This window comes from Enhydra lutris, unplaced genomic scaffold (genome assembly GCF_002288905.1).
Source record: "Enhydra lutris kenyoni isolate GAN:26980312 unplaced genomic scaffold, ASM228890v2 scaffoldscaffold94, whole genome shotgun sequence".
In the NCBI taxonomy this organism is placed as follows: domain Eukaryota; kingdom Metazoa; phylum Chordata; class Mammalia; order Carnivora; family Mustelidae; genus Enhydra; species Enhydra lutris.
The window spans coordinates 5,261,843-5,283,218 of record NW_019154178.1 but is presented as its reverse complement, the minus strand read 5'-3'; the positions used below and the strand labels follow the sequence as shown (position 1 = coordinate 5,283,218).

General features: G+C 43.4%; 1 protein-coding gene across 1 annotated transcript; it reads right to left on the bottom strand.

Annotated features, from left to right (window-relative positions):
• Positions 1-3,627: 3,627 nt before the first annotated feature.
• LOC111138800 (SLAM family member 7) lies at positions 3,628-20,609 on the bottom strand. The gene is made up of 7 exons (XM_022490700.1): positions 20,539-20,609; positions 10,197-10,529; positions 8,612-8,884; positions 8,283-8,399; positions 7,262-7,365; positions 5,590-5,652; positions 3,628-4,613 (listed from the first exon to the last, which is right to left on the bottom strand). The coding sequence occupies exons 1-7, from the start codon at positions 20,591-20,593 to the stop codon at positions 4,542-4,544; spliced, it is 1,017 nt and encodes a 338-aa protein (XP_022346408.1). The 5' UTR covers positions 20,594-20,609; the 3' UTR covers positions 3,628-4,541.
• Between the last annotated feature and the right edge of the window lie 767 nt (positions 20,610-21,376).

Genomic DNA, 21,376 nt, shown 5'->3' with positions numbered 1-21,376 from the left:
CAGGCAGAGAGGCAGGCAGAGAGAGAGGAGGAAGCAGGCTCCCTGCTGAGCAGAGAGCCCGATGCGGGGCTGGATCCCAGGACCCTGAGATCATGACCTGAGCCGAAGGCAGCGGCTTAACCCACTGAGCCACCCAGGCGCCCCCCTGGGCCTGATTTTAGTCACTGGTTTAAAAAGAGGGAGGGAGGGCTGATTCTACTTATTTCACCAATCGGACTGGTTTAGAGGAGAGGGGGCGGGGACAGACGCATTCTAAACCCCGGCAGGCAGGCAGTCGTTAGTCTCCCCTCCCGATCTTTGCCCGCTCTGAAGCTCCCCCAACCTCAAACCACCCACTCTGAGGCAGAGTAATCTTTTCCTCTGATCATCATGTTTTAGGGGCTTCACTCTTCTTCCCACCTCATTCTCACCTGGAGGAGTCACTTTCCGTCCTCTCCCACTGCAGGCCTCCCACCCCCAAGATGGGGGATCTCAGAATTTCCCCTCAACTCCTCACAGTGGGTCACACCTCTTTTTACTGACTGAACACTTATTTAAAATTTCTTCCACTCCATTATGTAATACATCCTTTCTCATTAAGGAACTTTTGGAAAATTAAGATAAGCAGAAGAAAACCAAGCCACCAAAGATATCACCTGCCCCACAAAACCCAGCTTACATATTTTGATGTTTTTTCTCCTGTTTTTCTTTGCATTGGTGTTTTAAAAACATAGTTGTACTCATACAGCACATTAAATTTCACTTTGTACTTTCCTTCACTCATGATATTGTAGGGCAGAGAAAGTAATCTTCTCTGTACCTTCCTAGATTCTGGGCTGAGACCCTCCACCTCCTGTAACAAAAGATTAACAAGAGAAAAAAAAACCCCACAGAAGTTTAATAACATGTATGCCTCCTATATACCATGTATAGATACCCAGGAAACTGAGTAAAACTCCCCGAAATGCCCCAAGCCACCATCTTAAATATCATTTTCAGCTAAAGGCAAAAGGAAGGTGTTTTGAGGGGGAAGCTTTTTCTGGGAAGTTATCAGGAAAAGGACAGTAAAGGGTATCATTGTCACATAGTAAGATTCTTTTATAATTCAGAGTCATCCTTCTTTTTCTAATATAGGAGGGAGACACCTGTACATTTGGAGATTTCCTTTGTAAATGTAATTGTCCCTTACAAAAGAGACAAAAGATCTTTTCCTGCATCTGTTGTTTCTTTAAAATAATCAACTGAACATAACCCTTATGATCAAGAGGCATATTTTGCGGTGGCACACTCAACTACCCTTCAGAGTCATTACACTTTCTAGCTTTATAACCCGTAATTCCTAACATCTGTGTCACGTCACCTTTCCCTGTGGTTAGAGTTTTAGGTAGTTTCATAGAACATCACTATAACATCACTATAACAAATGGCAAAGTAATAAATATTTTTGTATGTAAATCTCATGGTGTCTTTTTGAGACAATATGATTTTCAATCCCATTCTTGCCCAGGAAGCATTGTTTTTAAGTTCTTTTAGCACAGAGGAAAATAAGTTCCCAATTTCTCTCTCTCCTCCTGCCCACTTTGCTATAAGCCAGTGCTGACACAAATTTCTAGGTCCAAGACGAACCACTTCTGTCCAAGGTGCCATGTAAGCAAACCAAAAGTTGCATAACTTTTATGTTCCTGCAAATGCTCTGTTTGATAAAAAATCCAGTGGTATTTCCAGCCCACTAATCTCCAAATGCCAAGCCAACCTGGGACCTTTTCATTCCAAATGAGTCTGATTTTGTGGCTCTAGTCATTCAGATATTTTCTATTTTTCTCTTCCTCATTCTTTATTTTTTTTAACTATGTCTTTTTAAAAAAGATTTATTTATTTATTTATTTGACACAGAGAGAGTGATCACAAGTAGGCAGAGAGGTAGGCAGAGAGGGGGTGGGGAAGCAGGCTCCTCGTGGAGCAGACAGCCTGATGCAGGTCTCGATCCCAGGACCCTGGGATCATGACCTGAGCTGAAGGCACCCAGGCGCCTCTCATTCTTTATTTTTTATCTTACAAAGTCTTCCAGCCTTCTGCCCCATTTTGCACATGTCCAAATGGAGACTGCCCACTTCATGAAGCGCTTAATAAAGCTTGTTTGTATTATCTGCATTTTGTTAATCATTTTTTAACACCATTGAAGGGGAGCAGAATACACCAGCCCAAAATATATCACCCACGCTTTGGCATGTGGATTATTTTGAAGTGAAGTCAATCAAGACCCAGCAGACTCAGGAAAAGCTTTTTGCCTCTCCATTATTACCTGATAAAATTTAGAAAGGGAGCCTGTACCAGAAAGAGAGCCACTACCAGAGGTAATGTTTTCATCTGAGAGACTTACCTGCATGGCAGGGCAAACACCGTATATAATACATTTGCTCTTCTCATTCTCCTGTGAATCATCTTCCTCCCCTTTGAAACCTCAGGCCCCTACCCCTTTCCTTAGTTCAAGATGGTATAAAAGCCTTAACTGCCTGAGAAGTTTTGAGTCTCATATTTTTTATGGGAATCTCATACATATAAGATCAAAATTTTTGACCTATTAATCTGGCTTTTGTTAATCTAATTATTATACCAGCCAAAGAACCTAGAAAGAAAGAAGGGAAAATTTCTCCTCCCTTCTCCAGACTCCTTCTTTTAAGGGCTGATTCTTCATTTTAATGCTTCTGTATCTTATGCTAAGTTGACATGGGAAGTTAACCATTTCCCCCCGTATTATTCCCTTCCTTAAACATCATGAGCCATATATGAATCTTCTACTACATACCATATACTCACAATTGTTTCATATAATCCCACATTGCAAACCCTATAAGATTTAGAAATAAGAAAGTAGAAGCTCACAGAACCCAAGTCTTTGGCAAAGGTCATTCTGCTAGTTAGGGCTTTTGACCCCAGGCCTGCTTGTCTCTAAAAACCATGTCCTTTTCTCCATGCTACACCTGGGAAGAGGGGGATCCACCCCTCTTTTGAGCTCCCATCTTCCTCACCCTCCTTTGGTGAATGATGGCTGGTAGAGTGGGCACTGCTTTTTTTTTTTTTTTTTTTTTTAATAGCTTTGATCACATACTGAAGTTTCTCCTTGTCTCAATTTCAACATTTGTAGAAGAGACATAAGCCCAGCTTGCCTCATGGGAGTCATGTGAGAACAAAACTACTGAACGAAACTTTACATAAAAGCAACCAGCCCCTTGCAAGAGTTTGTGAGATGTGGATGGGCATGGGAGAAGGTGTCTTAGAAAACTCACCTGTTGTTGGGAGGTTCACCTTACTCAGGAAATCCCCACCCTCCTAGCCAATTGTGCCCTGTTTCCATGTTGTCTCTTCTAATGCTTTGTAAACTTGGTCTTGCCCAAAAATCCCTTGAGAAGAGTACCCAGTACTTCTGAGTCAGTGTGTTCCCCAATCCATGGGTTACTTTCTTTTGAATAAAGGACTTCAAACAAAACTGTTTCAGCTTTTTCATTTAACAGTTTACACCCCTCAGACCTAGGGCATCAGATGCCTCCCCAATATTTTCATTCAAGATGTGTTCAGAAACATATCAAAAGCAACTGTCCTCCTCCCCATATTTCTCATTTCATTAAAAAGGTAAACTGTAAAAAGGGAGGCAGGGATTATATCTGTTTTATTTGCCAGACTGACCTGGCAGAGATCCTGAATAAATATTCATTGAGTGAATTACGTGACTTTAAATATTTACATATGATCACCCCTAATTCCAAGTCTTTTAAATAGATTCTAAATGCGTCTTCATGTTCAGTTTCTCCGTTGAGATGGCCCTGGCTTCTCACTTGCAGCACAGAGTGTAAATGAAGCTGGGGCTGTGGTCCTTGTCCTCAGGTCAAGCACACTTTGGAGTATCCATCCAGACAAAACCAGTCTTCTGCCTGGCTTCTCTGTCCTCATACACTTTGGCTCCCAAGTCCTACGGATTCACACCTGACTCTCTGGTTATTGGGAATTTGCGGTCAGATCTGCTGCTAATAATGCCCACAGAACTCACTCAATTCACTCATGATGAATCAATTTCATGAGAGCAGAGAGCACACCTGAGCAAAATCAGTGGAAGCTCAGCACAGTGCTAGGCACATAGGTAATGAGTTGGTTAAGGAATCCTTTTCTGAGGGCTACATCTGCTTTTTCTGGAAATATCTGCCATTCCTATGTTCTCACTCTTTTGGTCACCAGACTCTTGGTCTAGTCCTATCTCCAAGCCCTGGAATGGGAGTTGTCATTCATACGATCAGACAGTGAATGTACATTTCAATAGAGATACTTCTAAGCCTCTTCCTTGGGACTGGCTGATAAATTCACAGTAACATTTCCAGGAAGAGACCGTTACACATCTGGGGGTTGAGGAGATTTCTCAGGAGTGAATGGAATTAGGAACTCAAATCTGAAGGAACATAGAGGATAGTTATTCTGGAAGGAAGTCAGTGTTCTTCATTCTTCCTCAGTATTTCCAGTCAATTCAGTGATTTATTTTTCTTTGAGGCGAGGCAGAAGGAACGCGCTGCTGTTTAGATGACATTCTCATAGGCAAATAACCTTGGTGTGTCTGGTGATGTGGGTGGAGAGTGCGGTTTCTCCGTCTGTTAGGCAGATATAAAGATGCAGGTTGCTGGAGGTGGGAGGGCGCTGGATCCCACCAGGAGACCCCACCATCCCAGACCCCTTCCTTGCTAAGGTCATCCAACCCAAACCTCCCGCTGTAGAGAAACTGTTACTTAAGGTTAAATTTACTTTTTTGAACGCTTTATGAACTGAACTTTACTTCCAATAATCCTATTACTTTCTCCATTACTATGCAAACTGCTTTACTCATTCTTGTTTTTTCTGACCTGGTTGGAAGGGGAGACAGGAAGGTATCACTATTTCTGCCGGGTATGATCTGTGAGGGAATAAGCTTTAAAACTTAGCCCATTAGGAGTGCCTGGGTGGTTCAGTAGGTTAGGGCCTCTGCCTTCGGCTCAGGTCATGATCCCTGGGTCCTGGGATCGAGCCCCGCATCAGGATCTCTGCTCTGCAGGGAGCCTGCTTCCTCCTCTCTCTCTCTCTGCCTACTTGTGATCTCTGTCTGTCAAATAAATAAATAAAATCTTAAAAAAAAAAAAAACTTAGCCCATTAGTAGTCTGGGGAAAGGATGCAAACCAGATGTAACATAGCTAGATCAAAGAAAAGTATTAAAAATCTCTCTTGCCTCCAGCTTACTGGTAGCTCAGAAGCAAGCTGGAGTTGTCTCCCCAGCAATCTCTCCCATCTGAGGCACAGCCTGAGCCATGGGCTTTTCTCCATCCAAATCCTCAGGACCCTACTGATTTTCTTGATCATCTCTACCTAGAACCTCTCTCCCTCTCTATTTGTTCCATATTACTCCATTCGACACATAATTCTCACTTATTCCATATATTCTTGTGTAACCCTAAACAAAGGGAAAGGGAATGTGCCGGGGAAGTTTTAATACCAGAGAATACAAGATCGCTGGGGCCCAACACTGTTTCAGCTAAGCTCGAACCAGCAAAAAGGATGAGACAAGTAAGGTGAATCTTGGCTCTAAAGCTTCTTACCTTTTGGGGTATTTGCACAGAGGAGTAAAGTGAATTTGCTAGATTCTCCTCTGGAATAGTGTCCTGTTAAAAAAAGAAAAAAGCAATCATAGGTCACCTAGACAAACCCAAAGAGACAGGCAGAATCCAGGAAGGAAAGCAGAGATGGGAGGAAGGGCAAGACGGAAGAGAGCTTCTGGACCAGGAGTGGGAAAGGGAGGAGCTCTTGTTGGTAAGTGCTATTATAATTAGTAATAACTTTTTTCCAAGAAGCAATTGCCAGATTTCTAAATTGTGTTGTGTTTAAATAAATCAAAACAGGGGCGCCTGGGTGGCTCAGCGGGTTAAAGCCTCTGCCTTCGGCTCAGGTCATGATCCCAGGGTCCTGGGATGGAGCCCCACATCGGGCTCTCTGCTCAGCAGGGAGCCTGCTTCCCTTCCTCTCTTTGCCTGCCTCTCTGCCTGCCTGTGATCTCTGTCTGTCAAATAAATAAATAAAATCTTTAAAAAAAATAAATCAAAACATGTATAAGATATAGAAGTCTCATGAGCTATGAGAAGCCTAAGGTGATCGAAGGATAATTTGAAGTAATATAGCTAATGTTGCAAGTAAACTTTGCCATTAGCCCGAAGGACCCTTGGAGCAAATATGTGAGGACGATTGATGGGTCAAAACAACAAAACAGCGATGACAGCAATAGCAAAAGCAACTTCCAGGCTGGAGAAAAGTATCCTGGGTCAGTGAAGTTTCTTCCTGAACACCCAGGACAGTCCTGTGGTCTCCTGAGAGTGTGTCTTGAGCAGGGAAGGAGGAGGGTGGTGATAAAGCAATTGGTTTTGACATAAGCCAGGCTGTGTGGAGCCCAGAACAGTCACCCCTGGGAGGCAGAAAGGAACTCCCAGGACACTAACGGCTTCAAAAGAAAGCATAATATCTCCTCTCAGAAATGTGGTAGATAAGATATAACTTGAGACACCAAGGGCTGGACTGAAGCTGGCATTCTGAGGCCCCAAAGGGCTGCTTTTATTTCTTCACTGAATGGGCCAATGTGGAAAGTGTTCTATGCCTTCTAAGGAGTAGGCGCACCTGGGGCTACAGTGATTCCTGGGGCCTGTCAAAGTTGTCTGTCCAGGTCATGCCTCGAAATTATCTTATTATTTGAGTTTCTTTAAACTTTATTCTTATGAACTTCTTTTTGAAGAGTTTCATTTGAATTGACAATGTGCTTATTTACCTCAGCTTGGTGACCCACACCTAGAAAGCCTTGAATGTGGGCCCAGAGCAACCATGGCCCCTGAGCCTTCTCTAGATGGAAAAGGCATCTCTATAGCCCGTGTTCTGACACCATAACTCAAACATCAGGCCAAACTCACACTTCCCTATGGGCTGTTCTTTGCAAAAGGAATTTGGCCTGTTGAGTGGCCCTTGTGAACAGTGGAGGGAAAAGAGAATTCCACAAATTACAGGGCAAGCATTACTGGCTGGGTCAGAACCTGGGGCTCAGAACCAGAGGTCACTGACTCCTGCATGAGAAAGCATTCATAAGGACTTAGGGAGACACAGGCGTGTTGGGTTTCAAGGGCTATACATCCTCATATTCCATGTTGCCCAAGTCCACAGAGAAATCTCAACTAAAGCAAGGAGGGCGTTGAGAGGAAGATTAGGTTCCAGGAAAGATGGGAAAGGACTCACATTAATGCAGGTGATTGTGTCATACACTGGGGTCTCTCCAGGAGGGGGGTAGTAGTTAAGAATTTCCTGATGAGTATCCATTCCCTTCTTTTCTTCAATGGACTCTGAAACCAAGGAGGGAAGGAATCAGAGAAGACCCTCCTTTGATTCACCACCCCACCAGCCTACCCCTCAGAAGACCCACTTAGGGTGACCACCATGCTGGTTTCTGGGACATGGGACTTTCCATGTTACACCCAGGGAGATCCCATAATGAGCTGTTTACCCTGGTTACTTCACTTCCCAATTTGTGGACTAGGGCAGCCAAAGGGGAAGCATAGAAAGTCAGAAACACTTTCAGAGTGCTCTTGAGAGGGAGGAAAGATCTTAACACCTACAGTTTATACACAACTGCTGCTTAGGTCCCTCCCTAACACTCCACATGGACAGTATCAGGGAAGCTGAGAAGAAAAAACCAGCAGAAATATTTAGGGATGCAGAGCATGGGGTTTGGCATGGAGAGAGACAGAGATAGCCTTCTCCAGGAGGAATGTGTCCAGACTGAGATGGGAGTAAAGAGAGGTCTCCGGAGTTGATCTGATGAGGAGGACTGGGTATGGGTTGGGGCTCTGAAAGGGATGGGGATTTGGAGGGCCGACAGGAATGTGTTAGTGTATGGGACCTCAGAGTTGGAGGCCATGCCCCAGGTCTGGGGAGTGGAGTCAGTAGTGTAGGGCGGGTGTCAGTAGGAGGGCTACACCAGAAAGGCCCTCAGGGGGAAGGAGAAGGGTTAGCCCTGGAGAGGAAACTGGGAGGACTTTGAACTTAGGAGATAAATTATGGATTCTCTTACTCTCTTACTCCAGAACTGAGGAGTGCATGATGACTGTGCTCTCCTTGAGGACACAGAATATGGCCTCTTCATTTCTGTATCCTTAGTGCCTAGTACCAAGCCTGACACACAGTTTAACATATGTTTGTTGAAGAAATTAGGGGGCAAATGCAGGAATGAGGCTGAAGGCAAAACTAGTGCATGCTCTACCTTTTCTTCTTTCTCTCCGCATAATTAGAATTACCGGCACCAGGGAAAAGGCGCTGAACAGGAAGACCAGCCCCAGAACGTACAGGAACATGGAAGGTTCCAGGTCATCAGCAGCACCTTTAAAGAGAGAACGGGTGGAGGCACAGGGAAAGGAGAAGAGTCAGCGAGGGAAAAGTGACCCAGGTCTTGGAGCAACTGCCACCTTCCTCCCAGTCTGGTGACTTCCCAGGGGCCCTCAGTTTTCATGGGCTATTCCCATTCGGACCAGGAGCTGAAGAAGGTATAGGTCCCAAGACAGAAGTTCCTGGAGAAAAGGGGGAAACAGTCACCTTCACAGAGCTTCCAGGCAAAGACAGGGTTTGAAGAATTGCTGCTGATGGGGTTCCTGGCCACACAGATGAAGGTCATGCCCCTTTCTCCCAGCCTCCAGGATATGGGGAGGATGGAGCCAATATAGGACTCATTGGCTCCCTGCCCCAGAGACTCCCAGCTGTAGGTCACATCCTCTCCTCCTTGGTCCATGAAGCATGTCAAATTAGTCACACAGGTGCCATTCTCGTTGTTCTGTAGACCCATGGTAACTTTGGGCTTTGACAGGTGCTCTGCAGAAGAGAATTGGACAACCAAGAGTGGAAACTATGACTTTTCTGAATTATTCTTGCAAACCTTGGACCTGAATCTCTGGGGGTGCTACAGAGTGGAGAGCAAGAAACAATTCAGAACAGAATTCTCATTCTTATCTGGAAAAAAGAACTGTCTAGGTTGGCTTTCCCACAGTTATATATAAACAACAGTAGCAACAGAAATAATAATAATACAACAAGAATGCAGCTGCCATTTTCAAAGCAAAGCTATATAGCCAGGCTCGTGCTAGATGTATTTTAGATGTGAGCTAATTTTATCTTTTTTTTTTTTTTTTTTTTTTTTTTTTTTAAGAGGCTCCCTATTCCTTGGTCTTTAGGTTTCTTTGAAGAGACTTTCAGTTTACTCTCCAGGAGAGAATAGTATGGGAATAATATTTCTGGCCCTCTCTTTCTCATGCTCACTGTTCTCCCTGAGAGGATGAGCAATTGGTTCGTTGATGAGATGATGAGAGTCTGACATCCAACATCCTTTCTTTATTATTACCTTCTCTACTCTGAGAAAGTTAAGATTGCTGTTTAAAAAAAAAAAAAAGATTGCTATTTAAATGTGGTTTGCCTCCCACCGCCTTCAGCTGACGCATGCCCTCTGTTCCTTTCAACTATGTACATATGGAGGACACACCTGGATCAAGGTACATGGCCTACCTCTTAAAGGCAAACCTGGAGGCCCATCTCTGGCTGTCCCTGATCCTACATCTCGGTGAGTAAGGCAGCTATTCCTGTAACTGGTTGAGTAAATATTTTGTAACGTTGTCTTCCCTGAACGGGCTCCAATGTCTAGAATTGGGGGAAAATATTTCTCCTATCTCCTAGCTTCACCAGAAAAAAAATAAAGCTGATATTTTTATCTTCCTTTTGATTCTTGTGTTTTCACTACCCATAGGGAAACAGGTGTAGTTGATGTTTATATGCAATAATCTTTCTAAAATAGGCATCACCTTCCTCCCCACTATAGATATGGAAATGAAGTTTCACATAGTTTAAGTAATCTGGCTAAAACTATGCAGTTAGTAGGTAGAGAAGCCAACATTTGACTTGTGTGATCACGGCTTCCCCTATCACCCATCCTCTACATTGCACTGCCTCTTGGCAGAACCTCTGAACAGGAAGGGGCCTTAGGGATCAGCTACATTTACTTCATCCATGCAAGACTTCCCTCTTCTACATTCTTGCCAAATGTTTACCTAACCTTTGTTTGAACATCTCGAATATCAGAGAGTTAACCACTTCATGAAGGCAGTCGTCCACATTTAGAACTGATTCTGCTCACCATAGACACGCAGCCTATACCGCTGGATGAAGGGGTCTTTGAGGGAAGAGCTGTAGATATTCACGCGGTAATCACCCGAGTCACTCTTATCCAGTTTGCCGAGCTTCAGGGAATAGTTTCCACGTAGATAGTCCACCCTTTCCTTGTTATGACTCTGGGTCACTATAGCATTGGTTTGTCTCTCTGGTGTTTTCGGCTGTATGGTAATGAGAGGGGTTTCATTGAAGATCCAGACAAGGCTGTCAATCTGAACTCCTGGGGCCTTCAGAGGGAAAGTCACAGACCCACCAAGGTCACCGACCAGCTCCTTCAGAACTCCAGAGGTTACTGGCCCTGCAGACACAGAGAACCATAAAGTAAACCTAAGTCTCTGCCCTTGCCACCAATTACTCACCTGCTTTGGGTTCTGGGAAGGTCCCAAGAAATCCTCTCAGGCCAACCCAACCAGGCCCTGGGAAGCCCTTTGAAATTCACACAAAGGCAATAAGGTCAGAATACTTTGCCCAGGGGCGCCTGGGTGGTTAAAGCCTCTGCCTTCGGCTCAGGTCATGATCCCAGGGTCCTGGGATCGAGCCCTGCATCAGGCTCTCTGCTTAGCAGGGAGCCTGCTTCCTCCTCTCTCTCTGCCTGCCTCTCTGCCTGCTTGTGATCTCTGCCTGTCAAATAAATAAATAAATAAAATCTTAAAAAAAAAAAAGAATACTTTGCCTGAAAGGAGGGACTGCAGGTGAACCCACCTCTTCCCAGAGACCTCAGGTTGGAAAGTCTCACACTCTGAGGTAAGTCATGAGGCCCACCTCCATCTTGGACAAATTCCTGTTAGGGCACAAGTGGTGAGGTTATCGTCCAAACTCCCCTTTGGAATCCCAGATTGCTCCTGGGAGAGCTGATTTTGCTGCAGATGCAGAAGCAGCAGCTTGCCTGATGGGGGAGGGTGTGGGGTGGGGGGAGCAGTTGTTCTCAAGCAGAGATCAGGACACTGGGAAGGGAGCTCTAAGTTCTTAATGATAACAATAGCTAGGAAGCTTGTGGGTGTTTCATCTTCTGTTTTATGATTGATGAGAGTGCATTTGAAATCATCCCCTAGTGAGGTTCTCATTCACTTGAATTTCAGTGTCCTTCCTTGAGTGGAAAGGCAAAAGAGCACTGGACGCTCTGTAGGATGCCTAGACCGACTTGTGATACTCACCCCCAACTATTAAGAGTTGTAGTAGGGGTTCACTTCCCCAAGAAATTTTTGTCTCACCGCAATCTTAGTTCACTTCAAAAAGTATGACCTATGAACAACCACCACTGGTTATGTGGTTGCAGGTGGAAAACAGTGAAGTATGGCTGTGGGAAAAGCTTTCAGAAGTGGCCCATGGAGCATTTCCAATGAACAAGTGTGGGGGATGAGTCTTCTACCTGTTAAGATCTGAGGGACAGACTTGGGATAGCATAGAGCAGAAAGGAAATTTAGAGGTACACAGTCAGTAAGAGGCAGAGCTCACATCAGTACTCACAGGATTGAGTTTCCATCCATCATCGCTTACAAATGAGAAAACCAAACAGCAGAAACTGAGAAAGTGTTCAAGGATCACAAATAGTGGCAAAACCAAAACCAGAACCCAAGTCTTCTTAAAGGTGTTCTCCATACAAGTACAAAACCCAGTTATTTTCCATTCTACCTCTTAACATAATGCGTCATGCTGAAATGTCTAAGAGAAATTTTATTAATTCCATCATGGAAAGCACAAAAAAGAAAGAAAGAATGAAAGAAAGAAAACCTTTTTAAGTCATTTCCATGCCCAAGGTAGGGCTCAAACTCACAACCCTGAGATCAAGAGTCACACTCCACCAACAGAGCCAGCCAGATGACCCTGGAACATATTTTTAAAATCCAGTAAAGCATCCAATCTATAGGATCCCGACAGTTGTATTATAATGAGGTGGTTGTTGGGCTGCACTATGACATTTGTAGGCTGTATTCACTTTTGCCTTCATCCATAAAAAATATTAAAAATTATATTTTATGACTGCATTGGTATAAAAATGAATGTAATGCCAGCTGGATTCATTATTACATATTAATTATTTTTATTATATTTATTTTTCTTCTGATTCTGAAAGAAATTCAAATAACTGTGGGCCCCGGACACTGTGGCTCATTGGTCCTGTGTGATTGACCAAGCATCCTGGTTCTACTTCATGTCAAAGCTTGATCTGTTACCATATTTTTTTAATTGAAATATAGTTGACATACAATAATTATATTAGTTTTAGGTGTACCACATAGTAATTCAACAATTCTATACATTTTGCTGTGTTCACCGTGATAAGTGTAGTCACCATACTAAGTTATTACAACATTATTTTTTCAAAGATTTTATTTATTTATTTGACAGAGACAGACAGATCACAAGTAGGCAGAGAGGCAGGCAGAGGGACGGGGAAGCAGGCTCCCCACTGAGCAGAGAGCTCGATGTGGGGCTCGATCCCAGGACCCTGAGATCATGACCTGAGCCGAAGGCAGAGGCTCAGTTCACTGAGTCACCCAGGAGCCCTTATTACATTATTGACTATATTCCCTGTGCTGTACTTTTCATCTCTGTGACTCATTTATCTTTTTTTTTTATTGTGTTATGTTAGCCACCATATAATACATCATTAGTTTTTGATGCAGTGTTCCAAGATTCATTGTTTATGCCCCACTCCCAGTGCTCCATGCAATACGTGCCCTCCTTAATACCCACCACTAGGCTCACCCATCCCCCCATCCCCCTCTCTTCTAAGACCCTCAGTTTCTTCCTCAGAGTTCACAGTCTCTCATGGTTTGTCTCCCCCTCCAATTTCCCCTCATTCACTTTTCCTTTCCTTCTCCTACTGTCCTCCGTATTATTCCTTATGCTCCACAAGTAAGTGAAACCATATGATAATTGACTCTCTCTGCTTGACTTATTTCACTCAGCAGGATCTCCTCCAGACTGACTTATCTTCTAGCTGGAGGTTTGTACCACTTCATCCTCTTCACCTATTACATTCATTCCCTCACCACCTCTTCCCTCTGGCAACCACCAGTTTCTTTTCTGTATTTGTGAGTCTGTTTCTGGTTTTGTTTATTTGTTTCTTTTGGATTCCACATATGAGTAAAATCGTACGGTAGTTGTCTTTCGCTGCCTGACTTATTTCACTTGGGTCCATTCATGCTGGAAATGGCAAGACTTCATTCCTTGTGATGGCTGTCATATTCCATTGTGTATATATACGACATCTTCTTTATCCCTTCATCTACTGATACACACTTGGGCTGCTTCCATATCTTGGCCATTATAAATAATGGTGCATTAAACACAGGGGTGCATATATCTTTTTGAATTAGTGTCTTTGTATTCTTTGGGTAAATACCCAGTGGTAGAATTACTGGATTGTATGGTATTTCTATTTTTAACTTTTTTTTTTTTTTAAAGATTTTACTTATTTGACAGAGATCACAAGTAGGCAGAGAGGCAGGCACAGAGAGAGAGGAGAAAGCAGGCTCCCTGCTGAGCAGAGAGCCCGATGTGGGGCTCGATCCCAGGACCCTGGGATCATGACCTGAGCCAAAGGCAGAGGCTTTAACCCACTGAGCCACCCAGGCGCCCCTATTTTTAACTTTTTGAAAAAACTGTGTTTTCCACAGTGGCTACACCAATTTACATTCCCACCAACAGTGTGCTAGGATTCCCTTTTCTCCGTACGCTTGCCAACACTTGTTGTAGTCTTTTGGATACTAATCATTCTGCCTGGTATGAGCCGATATCTCATTGTGGCCGATTTGCATTTCCCTGATAATTAGTGATGAGCATCTTTTCATGTGTTTGTTGGTCATCTGTATGTGTTCTTTGGAAAAGAGTCTATTCTGGTTCTCTGCACTTTTTTTAAAAAAGATTTTTTATTTATTTGACAGAGAGAGATCACAAGTAGGCAGAGAGGCAGGCAGAGAGAGAGAAAGAGAGAGAGAGAGAGAGAGAGAGAGAGAGGAGAAAGCAGACTCCCTGCCTAGCAGAGAGCCCGATGCGGGGCTCAATCCCAGGACCCCGAGATCATGACCTGAGCCGAAGGCAGAGGCTTAACCCACTGAGCCACCCACGCGCCCCTCTCTGCCCATTTTTAATTGGATTATTGGGGGTTTTTGGTGTTGAGTCTTACCATCATATTTTCTACCACCCTGGCACTGATGCAACTCATTCCCCTTCTAGCAGACCAAATTCCTGTCCTGGCCTCTCCAGTTATCCAAAATTGCTTCACTAGGGATTTATTTCTATAGTTCCTCTTAAAACTCAATGACTCCGGCAATAGTCCCCAATATAGATACTATGTATTAAGGTTGATTCTGTGCCAAACATTTATTATGAAGATTATGCCTAATACCTAAAGCAATCCTAAAAACCAGGACTCTTGATCCTTTTACACAGACATCAGCCACCTACATAGTCCATGGCCAAATGTGGCCTGCTGCCTATTTTGGTAAATCAGATTTTATTTGGACACCTCCATGGTCTTTTTTTTTTTTTTTTAAGATTTTATTTATTTTAGAAAGAGAGAGAGCTGGGATGAGGAGGAACAGAGGGGAAGGGAAGAGACAAGTAGACTTCATGCAGAGTGCAACCGCCGTTGGGGGCTCTATCCCACAACCCTGAGATCATGACCTGAGCTGAAACCAAGAATAGGAAGCCCAACCAACTGAGCCAGACAGGTGCCCCAGGAGACAGCCACGTTCTTTCATTTACATATTGTTTATGGCTGGTTTTCCACTACAAAGGCTGAGCTGAGTAGTTGTGACAAAGGTTATTGTGCTGCAAAGACTAAAATATTTACTATTTGACCCTTCATAGCACAAGCTTATTAACTCCTGATTCGATGAGAAAACTGAGATTCAAAGAAACCTAAATAACTTTTCCAAAGGCACAAAGCTAGTAGGTGATGATTTGAGGATTTAACTCAATGCCACTCTGGCTCTGGAGCCTGAGGTCTTTCCAGTCTGGCTCAGTTTGAGGGGCTTGGAGCACTATTGCCAACTCCAGCTCTCTCCCTCACTCCTCTTCAGCAGTGAGGGCTCAGCTGTCAATTCTGAAGCCCTTGGACCTCACAGAATCTGATTACCCCTTTGTGTCTTTTGGTGACCTTCAAGCACAAGCTGCTTTACAAGTGCCCCAGAGAAAGGGAATCCTGATGCTACCAAATGTTAACCAAGTGCCTTGATTACAATTTTGGGATTTTTTTTAATTTAAAGATTTTATCTATTTATTTGAAAGAGAGAGAGAGTGCACACACATGCATGACAAGGGGGAGGGGCAGAGGGAGAAGCAGCCTCCTGGCTGAGCAGGGAGCCAGATTCAGGGCTCTATCCTAGGACACCACAATCAAGACCTAAGCCAAAGACAGCCACTTAACTGACTGAGCCGCCTGGATGCCCCTACAGTTTTGGGATCTTAACCAAATCTTTTCGCTAAATTTGTCTCCAAAAGTACTGGCTTATCCCGTGGTAAAAGTCTTTTTTGGGGGCTGATTCCTGTTTTCAAACATTTCTGTCTCCTCGCTCCCATCAGTCAGTGCATATATAATTTGGATCTCTCAAGTCTTTATTAAATCAATCTGTTAAGTAATCTGATTTTTCAAAAACCCTCTCCCTTGCATCCCTAAATACTAAAGCAGGATGATTTCCAGTTGCTCTGTCTTTGATCATCTCCATGGTGTATCAAAGTAGTCCTAGTCCATGCTACAAAGTCAGTGTCAGTTTGAATTTTCGACAGATCCTATAATGTTTGTATCCTTTTACATCAACAATAAGGTGAATATTTTGCAGTCAAAGAAAGCAGTTGTCACTTGGCTCCAAGTAGCTGCAACCCTGAATTTTCACACAAGGTTTGGGGGAGATGTTGAAATCAGGGAGACAGCAAGAATATGACTTTAGTACTATAGCTGGTGTGCACACATTTAGACACGGGCAATCATTGTTTTCACTTCCTCACGTGTGGTGTGCTGTATTCTCTGGGCGAATGCCAAGACACGTGAATTTTGTGTGAGGATATAAAAAAAAATCTCCAAATTCACTGCTCCTTGTTAGGATGAAATTGGAAGATGACACAGTGCAAATTGTCAACACAACACAGTGCAAATTGTCAAGCCTAGAGGGAGTGTATTGTTTCTATCGTAATTATATCTTTAGGATGAATATAGGGGTCATGAAAGAAGAAAGTAGCTCCATGCTATTCCCCAAGTGTGAGTTCAGATGATAAGAGGCAGGGTTAGCCAGTCCTAGCCATTTTTGTTTCCTCTTCTGTGGAAAGAGTTTCCCAGAGTTGGCTGTGAAAAGGGATCCAGAAACAAGAGACTTCTCTCAGCTGCCCAAGGCTGACCTGAAGTTCCCCATTCTGTGATGGCTTTTCCACCTGGAGCAATCCTGTTGAGTTTTACCTTGCCTATGTAGGTCATGTTTTCTTCACTCAGTCATTCTTTCCTCTAGCAAGAATTTATTTAGTTCCATATTTGTGTCAGGCACTGTCTAGGCGCTGAGGACATAACTAGGGAGGGATACCATCCTGACCCTTGTACTCTCGGAGTTAGGAAATAGCCATTAAATAAATGGCTGTATGGGATATGAAAGGGGATGTAGTAGGCATTTGGAGAACCTACAATACCAAAATTGAGCATGATTTGTAAGATTGGAAGACTCTAGAGAATGAGTGGCTACTAACACCCAACTACAAGGCCTGGGAGGATTGGACCCCATGAAACCCTCCCACCTAGATCAGTGTATTGAATGTCCTAACTTGTCTTTTCCTGCATCCACTTCATCCTTTCCTCATTTAATAGCAGCCAACTGGGTTGGGTAAGACTGACAGGAACCCAGTTCCAGTGGTAGACTTCCTCTGGCATGGTAATCAGCTTAGCAGCACATGACCTGGGCTGACTTATCTGAAAAACCCTGGGCTTTTGCTCTAAGACGTGATGCTATGGAAAGATATGAAGCTGGGGACCAGCAACCACTTGCTCTCACCAGACAAGCAGCCAGGTCTCCTTCACCTGACCCCCAGTTTCCTTTGTACCTCACATTTTTGTTTGTGCTTTATCCTACTCTCTGCCTATCCAAATCATATTCAAGACCCATAAAACCTAGTTCAAAGCCCTTCCCTGAGTAAGTCTCCACCTTTTTCTCACACCCACTCCCTGAAATTCTACCTCAAATGTCCCTTCTTTTTCCACTTTAAATTCCCCAGAAGGAGTTATTGTCCTGGGTGGTGATTGGACATACCCTTTGTAGACCAATAGTTGATCTAAAGGCATTAGGTTCCAGATTACCTGGTGGTAGGCTCTGGGGTTGTACCCTGAGAAGGGTGGGGTTGGCCTCTCCTCCAGGCAGCATGGAACAGCGTAAAGAGGTAGTGCTCTGGCTTAACTGAGAGTCAGGAGACCTGGGTTCATTCTGGTTCCTCCGTAATAAACAACAAACCCTTGATATCACTCCTTAGCTCATAAACTGGTTTAATGGCCATCATGTTTTTACCCTCAAAGTAATTCCATAGGATAGAGGTTAATTAAGCTCCATTTTATTAATGCGGACACTGGGGCTCTGAGATGCTGAGTGATTTCCCCCAAGGTCCCAAACTGGGAAATGGTAGACTTGGGATATGGAGTTAGTTGGGTCTTTTGTGTCAGAGGCTTGCATTCTTTCTACTACTACTTATTTACCACACTGAGTTACAGTGTTCTCAACTCTCAAAAAGAAAAATAACCTTTATTTTCAAGGACTTGGGGTGGATGAAGGGTGAATATGGATTTGAAAGCATTTCGAGAAATGCTTTTCGAGAAGTACAGAGCTTTCTGCCACACAGTAGGAGGTGGGAGGGAAGGGTGAGGAACAGTGTTATGAGACAGGTCTTGTGAAGGCTTCTCATTTTTAATTCTCATTTCCCCAAGGATGGCTAGAAGTGAGAAACAGATTTCCCAAAATTTCTTTGGATGGCTTCTCAGCAGGATGAGCTTTTCAGAAGGTGGTCTGGAACCTAATGCCTATAAACCATTCACTGGCTAATTCATGGCAAAACACTGTCCAGTCACCATGCATGGTGAGATCTCCGGCAGCAAGCATTCCCTGCCAACCTGCCTTTGGAGGTGGAGGGACCTGGAGCTGGAGACCCTCTGTCTTCTGTCCCGCCCAAGACTCAGATATTTTGGTATTAAAAGAGTCAATCCTAAGATACCCTTCATAACAGGAAGGTAAACACCTCCTCCCCTTTACCACCTCCTTTTCCTCTGAGTTATCACCTCTTCCCCTCACCTGCTCCTCCCCCCCCACCCAACAAGACTCAAGAGTTGATTGGAGGTAAGGATCCATATTAAGAGGAAGGGACATCATCAGTACAGCAAGAATTAAGGGATGGTACCAAGGAGGAAGACTTCAGGGTAAAGAAGGGTGTAAAACTCACTTCGTGCTTGGTGGCCTGGTCCCCAAACAAGTCTCCCAGGATGCAGTGTCTCCATTAGAATTTACCAGCATATCATGGCATCCTCTTCATGGAAACAAGAGCATCTCAGAGCTGGAAGAGGTCTTAGGGACTACTTAGTCCCATCCCACTTCACAGATGAAGAGACTGGTACTCCAAGGGTCATGGTGACATGCTCTAAGTCAGTGGAGCCAGGACTCCTAAGGCAGGGCTTCCCAAGCTATGCCCCCAACACCCCTGAGATCTGTAACACTGCCTCAGTGTATTTCTGAAGAGCTTAAGAGGGAGCAGGGGTAGATGAGTGAGAGGCAGAACAGTAGGGAGTTTGAATGTGAATGTGGTGGGTTAGGGCACGAGTGTTGGCAAAGGCATGTGGCATATTGGGAGGTTTGCAAACCTCTGTTCCCTGTGTATCAGTCTCGGTACTGATTTAAAATTCTCTTTCTGTGGCACATTAGTTAAGGGGAAGTTGGGTAAGGCACAGTAGTTTCCAAAACTGGTTTTTTCTTTCTTAAGCAAGAGTTAGTTTTGATGAAATGAACTCTATGCAGAATCAAACATGTAAATTACTGTATAGCATCAAAGCCTCTCTGATGGAAAAGGAGTCCCCTAGCTTCTGCCCTATCACCCGTCCCCATCTCTCGCCCTCTATACTTACTTTAAGCTCTTCAGAAGCACTATAGAAACACAATAAAGAAAAGATAAAGGGCAATCTTGGACTCCTTTCTTCCATGGAAGGTGAACCGTGTAGGCTGTACACAGCCCCATGGAGTAGGGCACACATGTGTGTGCCTATTGCTCATAGTTCAGGTTGCAGGAGACAGCTGGGATTTTCAAGAGCTCTGCTGTGTACTCCTCCACTTCACTATGAAGTTCCACTTCTGATCACTATTTCTATTCAGGGAGTGGTTTTTAAAGTGAGAAACCTATTCTAGGACCACCTGCTTAGAACCAGGTGCTTCCTAAATATGCAAAATTCTAATGAACTCAGGGAGGGCAACAGTCTGCTGAACACTCAGTGAGGCCAGGTTGTGGGGAGGAAAGGATTAGGAGTACTGACTGACTGTGTGGTCTTGGGCAGGTCACTTTAGGCAGGCTGGGGCACACATAAACATACCAACCAAGTCCTCAGAGGGAGATCTCATGGTGGTACCCCATGAGTTTGATGAACAGAGAGATATTCCCATTTTACAGGGCTCCAGGTCCTATCTGAGAGCCATGAGGACGGTAAAACCTTCAAAGACTAGAATCTTTGTGACAGGAACAGAAGATTCCTCAGTTCTTCATGGTATTAGACATAAAGTACCTATAGTATAAGGTGGTTTTCTAAGTAGAGACTGACTGAATTATTCAGACTAAGAAAGAAAGTTCAAATGTTTCCTTCCACTAATATCATTATTATGCATAATCATTTAAAATATTTTCTAATATATTTCTAAATAAATATTTACAAATATGTTTAAGCAGAAATTTTTAAAATGTATATTTATAAATAAATAAATATACACCTGTATGAGCTCATTTTGGTTTTAAAGTTGCCCTCAAAGGAAAGGAGGGCTAAGGCTCAGGGAAGATAGCATTCTTTATTTAATTCATGACAGAATCTAGATTAGAACACAGGTCATTCTGCTACCCAGCACCCTTTCTTTCAGCCCCTCCTTCCCTAGGACAATCAGAAGGGAAGTCTGTCTGCTGATTCATTCTTTCTTCTCTCCTAGTTTCTTTCTGTCCTCTGATTTAGAAACCACAGATTACAAAAAGATATGAAGTAGCAGAGCTTCTTGAGTTGGGTCAGAGTCCCAGAGTGGACCCAGAAGCCTAGAGGTATACCTCAGGATGGGGAAGGCAGTCAGGAGAACAGGGGAATCTGGACTCACCTGTGAGCTGGCAGAGGAGAAGGATGAGAAGGAAGCATGCTCGGGGACCAGGCATGTTGTTCTCTGGATGCCAGCCACTAAAATGTGCTACTTCCCCTCACAGTGCTCACATCTCTTTCACAACTAGCATTTGCAAAGTAGGAGGGGTCATGAAATCACAAATGAAAGTGAACTGTCTATAATTTTTTTCAATGTTTATCTCACTTGTTAATTATAAGTGGTCAATAAAGAATGGGAAAAATGAACGGAATCTCAAAAGTGATGAAGCCCTCCATTATACAGATAAGGAAACACTGGCTCAGAGAAGCTAAGAATTGATCAAAGCCATATGGTCAGTCTTTTCTACAACATTATATGACCTCTCAGATACTCAGAACACAAGAAATGTTAGGAAATAGAAGATTAGAAGGAGGGAAAAAGGGCGGCATTAGGGATAATAATAATAATATTTACTGAGTTTTGCTAAGTGGCAGGAGTACATGCATTCTTTTATTTATTCCTCTTAACAACCCTGTGAGATACACCATAACTCATATTTTCCAGATGAGAAAAATGAAGACCTAGAGTATATTACAGCAAAATTAAAGTTATTTTAATTAAAAAAAAAACGGAATGAGAGGTGAAAAGTCAAGCCAATTAGTGGGAAATGATATTTATAATACATTTATTCCACAAGTCTTATATCCATAATACACAAAGAAGTCTTACGTATCAATAAGAATTAGGCGGACAATACAATGAACAAGAGGCTGAAATAGGTACTTCGTAAAAAAAGATATCCAAATGGCAAATAAAGATAAATCACTAAGAAAACGATGTCAATAGGAATAACTAAAAG